Source organism: Acanthopagrus latus, chromosome 23 (genome assembly GCF_904848185.1).
Source record: "Acanthopagrus latus isolate v.2019 chromosome 23, fAcaLat1.1, whole genome shotgun sequence".
Classification (NCBI taxonomy): Eukaryota; Metazoa; Chordata; class Actinopteri; order Spariformes; family Sparidae; genus Acanthopagrus; species Acanthopagrus latus.
In genome coordinates this window covers 14401533-14417649 of record NC_051061.1, presented here as the reverse complement: position 1 = coordinate 14417649, position 16117 = coordinate 14401533, and the positions used below count along the sequence as shown (strand labels likewise).

At 43.9% G+C, this 16117-nt stretch overlaps 1 protein-coding gene across 9 annotated transcripts in view; it reads right to left on the bottom strand.

The window, feature by feature from the left end:
* LOC119014696 overlaps positions 1-16117 on the bottom strand; it is a 91106-nt gene that overhangs the window by 58230 nt on the left and 16759 nt on the right. The window contains exons 1-3 of one of the 9 annotated variants that reach the window (XR_005073052.1): positions 12441-13028; positions 1360-1497; positions 14-1279 (exon numbers count right to left, since the gene is read on the bottom strand). The exons of 2 other annotated variants lie outside the window; for them this stretch is intronic. Coding sequence is in view for 1 of the 7 variants with exons in the window: in XM_037090101.1 (XP_036945996.1) it covers positions 12441-12458 (18 nt within the window). In the remaining 6 variants the exon portion in view is untranslated. Of the gene's footprint in view, positions 1-13; positions 1280-1359; positions 1498-12440; positions 13033-16117 lie in introns of those variants that run through there. 6 more of the 9 variants (XR_005073046.1, XR_005073049.1, XR_005073051.1 and 3 more) reach the window with 6 other exon arrangements.

The following is a 16117-nucleotide window of genomic DNA, read 5'->3' as shown; positions in this document are numbered from 1 at the left end:
AGCCGAGGTACTCTATCATGCCAGATGTGTTGGAGTTCGCCCACGCAGCGTCCACTGAGGCTCAGGGGACAGGCCAGACGTAAGGGAGAGGATTGTGAGGCTTCCTTTGCATGAACATCTTTCCAGTTACTGTAGCATCTAAGGGCCAGCGTGGCGTAGCGGATGTCTTTCAGAATAGCTGGTTCTATAGTCCTGTGTGAATCCAATAATTTCTCCCTCGCAATTAAACTCAGATTGTGGATGTTGCAATACAACATCTGGTGCCGGTGGCGATCAGCTGGGAGATGTTTGGTAGTATCCGTGTGTGTGTGCTTGTGTGTGTGTGTGTGTGTTTTCCCCAGCCTGTGAGTATTTACATGTGTACACTTGAGGGAAGCAAGGGCCTCCAGGAATTTGATACACCGTCCCACTCAGGAAGAAAGCCCGAGTCACACACCAGATAACACCCCAGTAGAGTCAGGCGCTGGATGTTTGGTTAAAGCTGCATGCATTATGCATGCCCTCTCACTGTAAAAGTACACATGTGTCAGAAGGCTCCCATCATCATCACTCCACTCGACAGATCCGCTTCCATGGTACAGGGGGTCCCTCAAGGAGACCCCAGCTCAATATCGGAGGGGAAATCAGTCGTGACACTAATGAGGCCCAAGAAAAATGCTCTGCGATCCAGTCAAATTCTCCTTATTCATAATATTCTGTGGAGCGGGTTGATTCGCAGATTGATTTCATCTGTCAAGTCATTTTCAGAGAACATCCTGCACTCAAAACATACAGTGTAATGTCAAGACAACGATCGTGTGAGGTGTCCTTTCCATCAGTGCTGCCTTCCTCCCACCCAGTGTCTCTCTCCTTTACGTCTGCCCTCCTCCTCCTAGCATCAGTTGATGGTCATTAATTATCTGTTTGTGTTTCGGCTTGTTTCAGTGAACGCATCTGTCTTTGCATCAAGATTTTATCAGCTTTGTGCAACACAAAGTTTACCGCCGCTCTCTTCCTCCGTGTAGGTTTCAGTGTCCAGAAGAGCTGCAGTGGGAAACGCCTCGCCAGCAGGCCGTCGCCTTTGACCTGCAAATAGCAGGAAGAGGAGGAAGAGGCCGAGGTTTGACCCTCAGGGGGCCATTCCCAGACTGGGAATCTGGAGTGCTGAAGGAACATGTGTGGTTTTGATATCCGCTGTGTTGCAGGACAGGAAGCAGAGGTGAGTGGCATGGGGGAATCATCTGTTGATCATCTGGGATAATGGGCCCAAAAAGGGCGCCACCTGTAGCCTATAGGGAACCTTGACGCAAGAGTTTTACAGCGTGTGAAAATCGGAACATTCAGGGACTACTGTTTTGCGACAGAGGACAGAAGACTTACTTTCAGTGTCAATTTGGGATCTTGGGTCTTCCGAAGACTTTATCAACTTAGCCTTTTAACACTGTCGACGCAGCAACAACAATCGAGCTGTAACTTTGCAACCGCGAGACTGTGAGGCCTTCGACGAACAGAATAAATCTGCCAAAAAAAGTCAGAAAGTACAGGTTACAGACATTTAGACTACAAATTGTGTATGATTGAGACGTCCAGTAGACTTAAAATTGAAATATCAAAATCATGAGCAGAACAGAGCAGAGCCATTGCAAAAAAAAAAAAAAAGCCAAATCAAGTTTATTTCAGCAACGAAAAAAATGATGGACGAGCCTTGAATCCTTTGAATATTCAGATTTTTATATGCTAGATGTGAAGCCATGTCTCGGTGTGAGGTTGCTTCTATTTTAAGGGAGGCTCGGGGGCTGCAGCAGACACTGTGGCGCTGAGACTCCCGGGCAATGTTAGCCTGGCCGTGCTGCTCGAGGGGTTTTACACCTGAATGTGAGAGGGCCTGGGGACGTCAGGAGCTTGTATGCCAGAGGACCCCCTACGGCGCCTGTCCCAGCCTCAGCTGTGCCTGCCTCCTGAACGCCTGTCAAAACAGGGATTTCTAAGTGAGTCGCTGCTCTGACAGTGATAAATGGCCTTGTTCGTCCAATATGAATTCATGCCCGCAGAAATTACAAGCTATATAACACTATTTGTTCAACCTTGTGACGATAAATATAAAATCCTGATTCGATGCTTGATGAATCAGTGCATGAGCGGTACGCGCTCTGTAAGGAAGTTCTCCTCGCGATCCAGAGAACAGAAGAGCAACAGTGGTGGTTTTTCAGGGTGTATAATAGCCTGTTTGCTTTCAGTAGCTTTTAGAGTGATTAGCCTCCTCTGCGCTAACAAAAGCGCGTCTGTCACTCGCAACCGAATCGTGCCACGGTTTGAAAAACACTCTGCTGAGCTGTGAACTGCGTCTTTATTGATTTTTTTCTCTTTGGGAGGCGGCTGATATTGTCACATTTTAGAACAAGCCGGCGTATCTGTTTCACGAGTTTAGCCGCGCGCGCCAAAGCAAACAAACCAAGCGAGGGGGGGGGTATACGGGAGGGTTTCGCAGGGGGTGGGGTCACGTCGTAGGTTGTGACACTTGCACATCTTGTCAGCATCAGGAGGAGCACGTTGGGTTGATGACAAGGCGGAGGTGGTCAGGATAACATGATCCCCTCCCTCAGGGAGGACCAGTGTACTGTGGCTTCCTGTTTAGGGGGGGACAAAGCCGCGGTGTACCTCGAGACGCTGTATCACCTCGACCGTCCCACGTCAAGCCGCATCACCTCCCACTCTACCCCATGCATCCCCACCTCCACTCGCGCTTTGATTCGCGGCCAAGGCAAACACCCAACCTGCTGGCAGCCGAAGCCCCCCCCGTTCCCATGGCGACGGCGCACAAGGGCACAGCGCTGGCCTTGATGATTTGGATCTGCGGGGACAGACAAAGAGGCCAATTCAGAGCCGGGGCGCGAGATCTGGAGGCAGGCAGAGCGTTCTGCTGGACACCAGGCCTGAATACACAAGGAAAAAAAAAAAGAAAAAAAAAAAGCAGCGTGCAAAGACTTATCGCATCCAATCAACCAAGTGATATTAACACATCCTGTCACTTGGAGGAGACCCGGCGAACAAAGAGGGAGCTTGTCAGGGTTGGATGGGACCAGTAATAGGGGTGTAATGGGCAAGGATACAACTTCAGCAAGTGTAATCAACTCTGTGTACTGTTGAGAGAGTCATGCTGTGTCTGGTCTAAAAATACAGCGGGGTCGTCACAGTAAGTGACGGGAAAAAACTTACAGCGAGCCATCCACTCTCTGGCGTCAGTTTATAGAGATTTGTTTGACAAGAAAATCAGAAAAATATAAATCAAAAGGACCACTTACAAGGATTTCATCTCATTTATTTTTCTTTCCTTCTTTTAACAGTGTGACCACAAATGAAGGTGATTTGTTTGCTTTTTTGACAGACTCAAACGAGGGATTTGATTCCTCATTTTGAAAGTGAAAGCGGCTTGTCTAAATTTTGTGTAGCTCATTCTTGGTTTGGATCGTCGATGCATCATTATTCATATAATCGAAAAATATTGATGCTGTTCCTCGCGTCATCCTTTTTACATTCCTATAAATCACAATTATTATCTAATTAATATCAAAAACTAGGACATAGGTGTTTTTCTTCATACCCACCCAGTTACAGTAAAATGGTAATCCTGTAATAATATTAATTGTGATTCCAATAAAAAGGAGTTTCAAGGGTCAATACGGCACAAACCCCCCCCTTTGAAAAATTTCCATGATACATCACTCAGGTCTGCACGTTTCCCACAAATTCCTTAATACCTATTAGCTGAAATGTAAACTTATTCCAAGTCTGTTAAAGTTCTCCAAAGTTATTTATATCCTGGATGTCATTCTAGAAAAAAAGTGAAGGAGCCGAAGTCTGAAACCAGCAGACTATAATAGCCAAAGTGCTCCTCTGACATCAACCTTCCTTTTTTTTTCTCTTTTTTTTTTTTTTTTTTTTTTTTTTTGCAATTAAGCACAGCTCAGAGCACTTTCTCCTAACGGCTGGGGTGAAAGGGGCTGAGCTAAGTGATCTGTAACTCAGACAATTTGTGCCAAATAAAACCTGAATAAATCAAAGCCATATTTCAGCGTTGCCTTGGCGAGATGTAAATCTGGGGCTCAGAAAAGGCTCTGTGGCCTCGCCCTGGGACTGGAGGTAGTGTGTTATTGTTGATTAAAATGGATTAAGGGTGAGATTACGGTCTGTCTCCTCCCAAAGTCCGATCTAAACGAGCCCAGCGCCAGCAGCCCGGGTCACACCGAAGAGAAATAGACTCAGTGAGAGAGGCTCTTTCAAACCGGCTCTGCAGCCCGTCTGGCTGAGTGCGGTTTCGGTGACACGGTGGCTTTTTTTTTTACTGGACCTCTGGAGGGAGAGGGGTTGATTGAGAGAGGTGGGGAGAGGATGAAAAGAAGGTGAGGGTAAGAGAGAAGAGTGATATATGACACCCAGACAGGGGGAGCGACAGTTATCGACGTGTGCTTGGGAACTCTTCGGGCTGACCGTCCTGTCTGTTGGTGGGCAGAGAGTCGTCACGCGCCTGGAGAGATTGTTTTCACATGTCTGCTGGAACACAAGTTCACACAGCAAATGCACGGAGGAAGCCCCAGCAGTGAAAAAAAAAATGGCCTCAAAAAAGGCTGCACGATATTTATGCATGAGAAGATAAAAGACTGCTAAACACAACACGATGAGAAGCTGGCTGTTTTTAAACACAGGCAATGTTAGCTCCACTGTTCTTATAAGTACACAACTAACTGATAGCATACACTATATTACCAAAAGTATTCGCTCACCCATTCAAATGATCAGAATCAGGTGTTCTAATCACTTGGCCTGGCCCCAGGTGTATAAATTCAAGCACTCAGGCATGCAGACTGTGAAACAAGACATTTGTGAAAGAATGGGCCGCTCTCAGGAGCTCAGTGAATTCCAGCGTGGAACTGTCATAGGATGCCACTTGGGCAACAAATCCAGTCGTGAAATTTCCTCGCTCCTAAATATTCCACAGTCAACTGTCAGCTCTATTATAACAAAATGGATGCGTTTGGGAACAACAGCAACTCAGCCACGAAGTGGTAGGCCACGTAAAGTGACGGAGAGGGGTCAGCGGATGCTGAAGCGCATAGTGCAAAGAGGTCGCCGACTTTCTGCACAGTCAATTGCTAGAGAGCTACAAACTTCATGTGACCTTCAGATTAGCCCAAGTACAGTACGCAGAGAGCTTCATGGAATGGGTTTCCATGGCCGAGCAGCTGCAGCCAAGCCACACATCACCAAGTGCAATGCAAGGCGTCGGATGCAATGGTGTAAAGCACGCCGTCACTGGCCTCTAGAGCAGTGGAGACGCGTTCTCTGGAGTGATGAATCACGCTTTTCCATCTGGCAATCTGATGGACGAGTCTGGGTTTGGAGGTTGCCAGGAGAACGGTACATTTCAGATTGCATTGTGCCAACTGTGAAATTTGGTGGAGGAGGAATTATGGTATGGGGTTGTTTTTCAGGAGCTGGGCTTGGCCCCTTAGTTCCAGTGAAAGGAACATTGAATGCTTCAGGATACCAAAACATTTTGGACAATTCCATGCTCCCAACCTTGTGGGAACAGTTTGGAGCGGGCCCCTTCCTCTTCCAACATGACTGTGCACCAGTGCACAAAGCAAGGTCCATAAAGACGTGGATGACAGAGTCTGGTGTGGATGAACTTGACTGGCCTGCACAGAGTCCTGACCTGAACCCGATAGAACACCTTTGGGATGAATTAGAGCGGAGACTGAGAGCCAGGCCTTCTCGACCAACATCAGTGTGTGACCTCACCAATGCGCTTTTGGAAGAATGGTCAAAAATTCCTATAAACACTCTCCTCAACCTTGTGGACAGTCTTCCCAGAAGAGTTGAAGCTGTAATAGCTGCAAAAGGTGGACCGACATCATATTGAATTCTATGAGTTAGGAATGGGATGGCACTTCAGTTCATAGAATGAGTAAAGGCAGGTGAGCGAATACTTTTGGTAATATAGTGTATGTACAATGAAACATGGATAAAAAGCAAGCTAAAATATACACATAACTAAATTATCATGTCGCATTTAGCTAGATTTGTCCGTTTACCAGTACCTGCACAGTGTAATCTGTCCATGTCATCTAACCCTGCACATACATTTGTCAATACATGCCAATATATTCTCTCCTTGCTATAACAATGTATTGCAAATTATAATGAATCTCAGTTTTGATCGTCAAGGTTAATTAAAAATCTACACGTTAAAGAACATTTTGCTTGTATAACTACATAGTATATATGTAAATATACTATACACCGCTATGCACAACTGAGTCTAATGGAGATGTCATTACTGTTGAGATAAAACGAAGTCTGGACCAAAGTGGACCAACTAACAATTGGACCAACATCACCGTCCCCATAGCCGATATGGCTGAAAAAGTCTCACCAGGCGTCTTTATTCAGGACTGAAACTCAACTCTGAAGCTCCACCTAATGCTGCTCCCGATTGATGAATGTGAAACAGTTGCCATGTCGCACTAATCCCCCTCTTAAGCTCTGTACAGCTTGTAGACATAGTCAGATCATTGTTGTTGATGTGCTGGTATGAACAGTGTGGTTCAGAGCCAACAGCTCCACCCTGAGAGTGAGATTAAAGGTTTTATAGAACAAACAAACTGAGCCAGAAATGCAACATACATTTTAATTTGAGGAGTATTGTATTTATAAGACATAGCTTTCTCTGAGTGGTGCCAGAAGTCTCCCTCGTGATGCAACTCTTCACACACATTCACTTATTTTGTAGGTATCACAGCTACGTTAGTCTTACCAACATAACCTATATGATCTATTGTATTGAAGTCTACTGGTACTTACTGTGTGCAGTGATGATGTTGAATATAATCTTTTGGTTTCATCTATGACTTGCTTAATTCAGCGTGGTGGTTTAGCCTTCTTGTCAGCTGAATGTACATTTTCAGATGAGACTTTGTACATAACTACAGTCAGTGCTGGAAGATGTTATTGTCAGTATTGTCTGATACATGGCCACCTGTCCAAGGTAGCTCCAAAGATTTAGGGGGCAGCAAATCACCAGTGGAACCTGGTGGTGCCTGCCAAATAACGTTTTATGTCGTATTATGTCTCTGACATAACATCAGCGCTGTTTTTTCTTCACATTCTGATGATAATTATGGTTTATTTAATGTTTTATTGTTACCATATCTTACACATGACACCTGGAAAGAAATCCTGTCTGTTAGAGCACACGTCTTTTGTATTAGCACTCAAACTTAAACCACTTTAACAAACTGGAATCTGATTTTTTAAAATATTTTTACAATAGAAAACTTTGTATTTTTAGCCCTATATGTCTCATTCTAAAGGTAGCATCATGAAATTCAAGGTCCAATTAAGATAACAGGCACAAGGTCCCAAAAAAAAAAAAAAAGACACCCCGCAATTGGCCTGATTACCCCTGGCTTAGCTAGACAAATCTTGAGGGGAAAGGCTGAAGTGTGCATAACAGCCAGAATGGTTCTGTTGTCATAAGGCCGTATTTATTTCTGTTTTTAATTAAGGAAAATGAGTCCCATCTGTTAAAAGGTTATTGTTGTGCTCGTTATAAAAGGTTTCGGCAGAACAGTTGATTAATTGAGCATGTCTTCGGTACTGCACTCCAGACGGGGCTGACCAGCCAATTATCATAATCCAGGGCTGTTTATTTTCTCTCCGCTGCCAGTCACGGCGCGGCGGCAGAGCCCCTGGTTTTACACTGCGAGGCCCAGTGACAGGAGATGCTCAGTGGCCTGTGAGGAGGAGGGAGGAGGCAGGACGAGGTCCGTTCAGCCTGTCAGTCATCTAAAACGCTGTTATGACTGAAAGGTGATCCGTCTAGGTTTGGCCGAGCAAGGCTGCACACTTTTGACAGGGACGAAGAAAACACTGACACACTGGGATCACATTAGCTAATTTACTGTATCACTTTTGATTTACTGTCTCTCATTTTCAGGCTCATTTTGTCGCCCATTGAAGATCGGAGGCTGCACATGAGAGGACTACACGAGTCTGACTCCGCCGTTAGCTCCTGAAAACATTGGAAATGTTCAATCGACTGAAATAGCAACATCCATACTTTTACTGGCCCCAAAGCAGAAAACGTCAGGTTTTCAACAAGGCTCTTTATGTCATTTTGTAAGCCACCATGTTTAGATGACACATCTGCTGTCTCCCACTCCAAACAAGTGAGCTTAGTCACATTCGGTGCCCAATGTAGCTGCGGCATGTCGACAAACGTCTAGTGCATTAATCAAAATTTGCCCACGATTGTTTTATTTTCCGAGAAAATGAAGTATTTACTGTACGTCTTCGGCTTTAATTTTTGGCAAGAGAGAGTAAATGTCAGAGTTAATAAGAGGTTATCGGGAAGGAAAAAGTAATTAAACTCCCTCCCCTCAGAATGAGTCCTTTTACTGTACATGCTGAAGGATATTTCTCCCTTTTCCTCTGTCTAGACACGCAGGGCAGGACCGCGGCTAACATACTGGACAAAAGGGCCATACAGGTCTCTGGAGAGCTGTGAAGACCAATCAGCCGTTTTAGATTTAAACTTTTATTCCTGAATTCCATGTTTGAACATAAAACATACAAGTAAGAGAAATGTATGAAATGAGCAGCATGAATACTCATCAATCTTTTTTAAAAATTGTTTCTGCAATAGACTGCTATGACCAGGGTTATATAAGTATAACTGAATGGGGTTATTTCCAAATGACTTCCAAAACTACATTGTTGACCATGAGAGAGAACCAGCAACAGGCAGCGTATTGAACCTTTGGTGTCACATGGTCAGTGTGGTGAAACGAATTAGAAATCTCCAGCCAAACGTTCGTAATAGAAAGAGTTGTGATTACACATCATGCAGTTCGAGGTGTCCCGTCAGCAGTTTCACAAGTGTTTCTTTTATTTTTTAAAAAGTCCGTGCCTGAGGAGCAAAATTGTTTAAGCCCAGATCTTGTTGGAGCCTCTCCCGAGGGCGATCATTCCATATGTGCCATATGGGATGATGCACTTGGGCAGTGCACTCAGATCTCAGCCACGTGCAGGCCACACCATGGCACATGTTAGCCAAAAAAAGCGATCTGAATGAACAACAACTGGCCCAAATCTATGTGTATGTGTGTCGGGTGATGGTGTCTAGTGCAGTTCTGCTATCTGGGTTGGAAATAAGCCTTTTCGGTTTGCGTGCAAATTCTTTTCTGCAGTACTGAGAGTAGCCACTGGGCATATTGAGAGGCCAGAATAAGCAGTGCTGCCCTATCCACCATGGTTTAGCAAAGATATAACTGCAACATAACGACACAAGAGTCAAGAGAGACCTGCAGTGATGGAGCTCCATTGCCCCAAACTTGCCCTGGTACTCTGGTCACTTTTAGCTACCGTGTAAGTAGCTGGTATGAGTCTCACAGTGGCCAGCAAGGAAATTCAATTTCCTTTCCCACTCCACATGTCTGATTCTGGCCTCTTCCAGAAACCTGCTCCCTCCTGACCTTTGCTTCCACCTGTTATAGTCATGGTCTGCCTCATGTCACTCACCTCATAACATTGACAACACCACTCCGCTGGGCGTTAATTGCTACATTCACTGCTCCCAGCTAATAATCCTGGACGGCTGGCAACATGCGTGCCCACGCATTAAACCGGTGCTACAACTAGTATCTCTGTGTTGAAGTTAACGACAGCAGATGTGATCATTTTCCCAGCAAACACCTCTTTTCTATTGAAAAAAAAAAAAAAAAACAGATTTCCAGGTTAGCTCAACAGAATCAGTTACTACCTGCTGACCCGCCTGTAAAAATGTTCTCAGGAGGAAACACAATATATTGTTTGTTTCCTTTAGCTTGGGAACAGCGTGGTGGGAAATTGTTGCTATATCGAGTCTGAAAGCAGCCGCTGTGCCAGAAGGGCTTGAAAAATTTTGCAAAATGAAATTGAAAAATGGAAATTATTGATTGAAGTTTACTGGAAAATAATTTAGTAAGCAAATCATCGCTCCAACTCCGTTAAGCAAAATCCAACCTGACTTCCTGTAGTCTTAAAAGTTTGGCCTGTTGTGTAAATCGGAGGTTCAGCCATCCATGGAAGAAGGCACGAGGCTGTGACCCCTCATGTTCTGCTCTAACGGAGGAATGCAGGCTGCTGAAAGCGTCATTAATTGTCAAATCACACAGAGACCCTAAACATCGGTGGCCTGCGAGGGGCATCCCACGAGAATCTCGTCAGCAAAGATTAAAAACAACGCACTGAGAGCATGTTGAATTAGTTTTTTTAGTTTAAATCCTGCCCTGAAAAAACTCATTTTCAGGGAAAATTCTAACATTTTTGAATGGCTGCAGCTTTTTATATGAATGCAAGCGCTTTCTGAGATATCACGTTACACGTTAAGATATCTGTTAAAGTGCCACTTTCAGCAGCTCATGAATTCAAACACACTGCGCTCTCTCTGCCAAGAGACTCTTGCTATTTTTCTTATCATGTACAGTATCAGACTGTGAAAGTGGAGCAATAACATCCTTGAGTGTTCCTTGCCAGGGGAGCAGCAGCAGCGGCGAGTCTGCGGAGGAAATTAAAGTGAAATACATCCCCCTGCCTGGCTCTCGCACTTCGCACGCCCGTAAAGCACTCCTCTGCGATTGTCGTCTTTACAGCCTACACATCGTTTAAGTTGATTTTTCATGAGGCCAAATAAATCAAAGTTTGAATATTTGAGATCTGCCCGATAGAAAAATGGGGCTCAGTGTGCGTTTGACAATCAGCAAACTACATTAATGCCAGAAAAAGTGCAGCGAGGGCTTCAGTTTACTGTTAAAAGTGTATTTATTGGGTACTAAACGCAGCCGAAACCTAACAGAGCTGAAAAGTCTTTATCATGAGAATAAGTAAAGAAGTCTTTAGTGTTTGTGTCTCGAGCTCGGGTTGGTCACCCGCCTGCGCTCACGCTGAAAGGACCTTTTCATCATGACAGAATGAATCTGATGCACAATTTGGGAGAAAGCTGCTGACAGAAAATCAGCTAGGAAAATATTTGGATGTTTCATTTGGTCCCCCCCCCCCCCGAAACACATCACATGTTAAAAATACAGACGTTCCCCCGCACATGCATGTGGGATGCAGGAGACAGGGCGCCTGGCCACCCTCTGGTCTCACTCCAGCCCCCCCCCCCCCCCGCTCTGTAAATATCCCATCATCCCCAGGTGGCGGAGACACTAGTCAAGGCCAGGAAACTGCCAGCATGACGGACACATGTCTTACACTGCTCCCACCCTTCCACACTGCAGACCCCCATCCTGTCTATACCCCTCAATGGGTATAGACACATGGGAGAAGAATTAAAGGGAAGTTCTGTAAAAGCAAACCACTGCAACTCTAATTTTGCAGAAAGTCAGGGAGCTGTGGACGAAACAGACAACTCAAAAACAACCGCCTCGTAGGAGAATCACTGCATTTTACTTGAAAGAAAAGCTGCCACGCAAACAAAAAGGAGATCACGAGTTGCACAATTTCTGAAAGTGGTTTAAATCTGAAGTGGTTCATTTCCTGGCAGCCCGTACAAGGCACAGAAATGTAGAAAAAAAGTAACTCTAACCCTCAATTTAACCAACCCTCTAAAATAATTACCGTTCCCTCAACCGTCACCACAGGGACAACATTTATAATGTAACACACCAAAGAGCCAAAGCTGCAGAGTCATTTGGGAAAACACATTACATTCAAGAAAGTGTTTAATTTAAAAACATTAAATTAAACGTGACGTTGAACATAAACTGAAAATGTTTTTTTACAGATTTCTTTTTTTTTTTTTAATAAATTTTATAGATATTCTTACAAAAATTAAGACAAATAAGATTGTATTCAGAGGAATCTGGCTATCATTTGCAAAACATGAAAATGTGCTTTTTTCTTTGATTAAATGAAACCAAATGTAACACTATTACATTATAAAATAAGGCCACAATATTGGAACATTAAGGGGTAACACAGCCAATTACACACATTAGAGTGTGTTTACAGGTTTTGAGGAATTAATAATGGAACAAATTCCCTCCAGGGTTGTCACTCAGTGGCTACATTGCATTGTTGGTAATGTAGGAGTCAAGTTTTGAAAAGTAGTCCACAATTAGCATTGCACTCCTGTAAGATGTAAAAAAATCTGTACAGTAAAACCCAAGATATCAACTTTTTTTTTTTATCCCAGACATCCGTCTTCCTTCTCAAAACACGGTGCCTACATTACCCACAATGCAAGTTAGCTACTGAGAACTCCTCAAGACCTGGGGGGAGGCGGCAGCGCAACTTTTAAGTCACGTAATGAACACGCACTCTTGATAGCCCCGTGCTATAAACAACTGCACCACAATGCATAGTACAGATTAACACATCATCAGAGCCAGCCGCCCCGTAATGAAAACATGTCTTACCGTCATGCAGTTATCCATGTCTACCTCTTCATCCTCCTCTTGCTCGTTTTGTTCTTCCTCTGGCTCATATTCTCCTCTGTCCTGTCTCTCTCCCAGGTGTGCTGGCTCAGCTGTGTCGCTAACATTAGTGCTAGCAGTATTAGCGTTAGTGCTAGCTCAAGCTGCACTTGATTTTCAAAACAACTCAGTCAGTTTGCAGCATTTTTCACCGCCAGCCAACAGTGCTCTCTTAGATTTCTCCCTTTTTCTCCGCTCCCCGCTTGTGTCTCTTGATGCCTCGATTCATATGATGCTAGCTTAATCTCAGTCACCTTCCAACAAGCACGCAGATGCGGTCTACTCGAGTCAGTCTTCAAATTCCCAGAAGGCATTGCTTCATTTTAACTTTTGCAAACAAATAATCAATAGAAATAAATAGATTTAGATTTATTTTATTTCGAACCATGGCACGTTTTTGAACATCCGAATAAGACATTTAGCTTCAAAACAGACGCAGACTGATATAAAAATTTGTGACTGTAGGATAACCGTGACTGTGATATAGAGATTCCTATGTGGTGTAGAAATACTGATTACATTATATGTCACAATATTAGTAAATGACCCAGATTAATATGATTGCCTCATGTGATGATGTATTTATTGACGCTTGAAGGAGGCCAAGAGAAGTTAAATTTCCGCTGCTCTCTGATTGGTCAACCCCCCCAAACGGCCCACAAGGGTGGATGCACCCTCTGGCATCAGCTAAAAGTCCTGATTATCAGTCATCATTGCTTTATTGTGTAATTGGTGGAGTTACCCAAGATGCAGCAGTAAAAAGCATTTATGTAATGTGTTTATGCATTTGAATTTTGCAGTAGTAGTTGTAGTTCCGGCCGTGGGAGCGAAAAGCATATAGAGTGTGAATACATTGCCGTAAATGGCTAAAGCTGTAAAACACAATGGAGTAAAAAGTATCAAAAGTTTTATTTTGAAAATCTTGAAAGTAACATCTTTGTACATCACCATAAAACCTTATGTATGTTTCTGTTTCATATGTGCTGACAGGGAGACAATAAAAGTGCTGAAGCTGAAGATACAAACATTTGCACATTTAGAGAAGAGGTCTGTTTTTTTACTGATGCAGTGGGACTGTATACAGTACGGCTGCCATGCTCCATAAATGTAAATCAGCACGGCTTTTTCTGAGAAAGAAATACACGGTCTGGTTATAACAGAGGCCTCTGAGGGGTTAGTCTAGAAAGCATCCCTCATGATGATGCAACAGGGTCAGCAGGACAGACACTGCTGGCGGTCCGCCGCGACACAAAGAAATCTGTTTTTAAATCTTTTCAAGTGGATCTTTGCTGCAGCTTGCCAAACAGCTTTTAGGGCGCTTTTCTTACGGAAGATTATTGGTTTCCTGCCCTCATGAGAGACACCCCTGAAGCAATTCATCACGGACATTTTAATGCTTGAGAGGAAACAAAAAAGTGCTCACAGCGGACCAAGGACTGAATAAATGAACCAGAAACCTATGTGCATGCATGTGTGTGGGTGTGTGTTTGTGCACTCAGAAATTTGGCCCAAAAAATGTTTATGTGGGCTAAAAAATTGTACTTCACTTGAGTATAACTAATTATATACTTCCACTCTCCTACATTTTGGAGGTAAAATGTTTAATTTACTTTTACTCATAGTGATACTCAATCACATTTCCAACAACTGTAAAATTGTCACTTAACTATATGCAGATCTAAAAACAATTGATTTCATATTTTCCACATGTTTAGATCATCCTGTAGTGAATGTAAAGGCCTAATAGCCTGAGTTAGGACCGCTAAGGTATTTGGATTCTAAGATCTGATGGTTATAGTCAGTGACACAGAGGGCCCAAGAGTGTAGAGGATATTTAAGAAGTCTGAATCTTTAACCACTGTAACCTTCTGCAAATGGACTGCAAACGTGTGCGATAGACATCGCAGAGATACCGAGCATAATTCTCTGATGTGTGGACGCAATCGGCCAGGTCAGCTATTAGCAAAAACAGGCTACATTTATGTGCTATTAGGGCCATTTATTTTCAAAGAGATGGAAACAACACGCTGATTAGGCTGACATCGCGCCGCCCCTCCTCTTCTCGGTCGACAGTGTGAGCCTGTTTGTGCGTCGCAGGCCAAACTGAGAGGAACATATTCTGCCTTCAGATTGGATAATAACGCGCTGGATCTGATAAATTCAGCCTATTAGATCCGGTGAGTTTAATACTGAATAATGGTCATTTAGCTCTGACCAGCAGATTTGGGGTGCATTCAGGGGTCGTAGTTCAAAGGATGACTCCGAGCTCATTTTCCATTCCTTGCTGCTCTTCTTACAAAACAAGAAATAGCCCGGACACCTTCTAATTTAAACCACTTTCCATACACCTCCTACATGTCACTCTAGAACTACTGTTAGTATCATATTATACTGCTTACTGTTACAACATGTTGGAAATTCCTAACGAATCTAACAAAACAATGTGTGTGCGCGCTCGTGTGTAAAATGGGCCTGTTTTCTCCGTGTGCATGTGTGTTGCTGTGTTGGTAAGAATTCCTGAGGGATAATCCCATAATTAGAGCAGATAGCACAGGAAGTTTATTCAGGTGGGCTTTTTAAAACAGGCCCGTCTACCCACTCTACTGTATGAGAGACAGGCCGAGCACAAAAGCCTCCAAATGAGAGCGAGAGGGAGTGTGTTTCGGTGCTTTCCACTGGTGCAGAATCCTATCAGAGAGACGGCTGTTTTTTTCAGCCAGTTGAAAATCTGTCCGGCTGCATCAGGCTGCAAATGTTTAACGCGTGTTTTATGCATCGCCAAAACCAGCTGTGTGGGTTTTTAACGATTTGATAACGGCTTCTGGAAATCTGTTTGGTTGCTCTCATTAGAGCGTTCACCCAACACTATATCCCATTGTGAAATTTGGAAAAAAAAAAAAAAAAAAAAGCCACTTTGAGTATTAAGAATCATCAAGTCGTTTTCTTGAGTTTTATGTGAGCATTTTACACACAAACATCGAAAATAAAAATGAAAATAGGAACATCTGGCTTGCACTACGACGAAAAAAATCATGGCAGCGCTTTTTGGACACCCAAAACAAACTTTCTCTGGGTCAGAGACAGGAAGCAGATGGCCTTCCTTCACTCTCCATGTGGGATCATATACCCTCCATAAGCCCATTAACACCTGCGGTACAGTAGCCGCTCCGCTGTGCTGTGCATTAAACCGCGGTTGCCCATATTTAATCTGCTCATCGCCGTTGTCTTTCCTCGTCGGACGCAAACAAAGTCGTATTGAGGCTTGCGTGAAGCCATTAGCTGTAAATTACCAAGAACAGTGTGAAAACCCAGTTGAAACCATGTGGTTTTAAACTGCCTCCTTCTCGCCATGTTTTTGGAATCACTTCCAGCTGCTCCACAGCCACTAATGGCACCTTGGGCCCACACTGCCGTTTTAACACCAGCCAAGTCTCAGCCCCCTCCTGCCCGCTAGGAACTGAGGAGGTTTTCAACTACTGTTGAACAAATGATTTTAGCCCCATATTACGAGCAATAAAAAGACGTCCCGCTGAGCGTCTTGAACGTTGTGTTCGTGCACATGAGGCCGATCCTACAGTACGTTAACAGCAGTTTAAACATTTCTTCTCTAACTGTGCCAC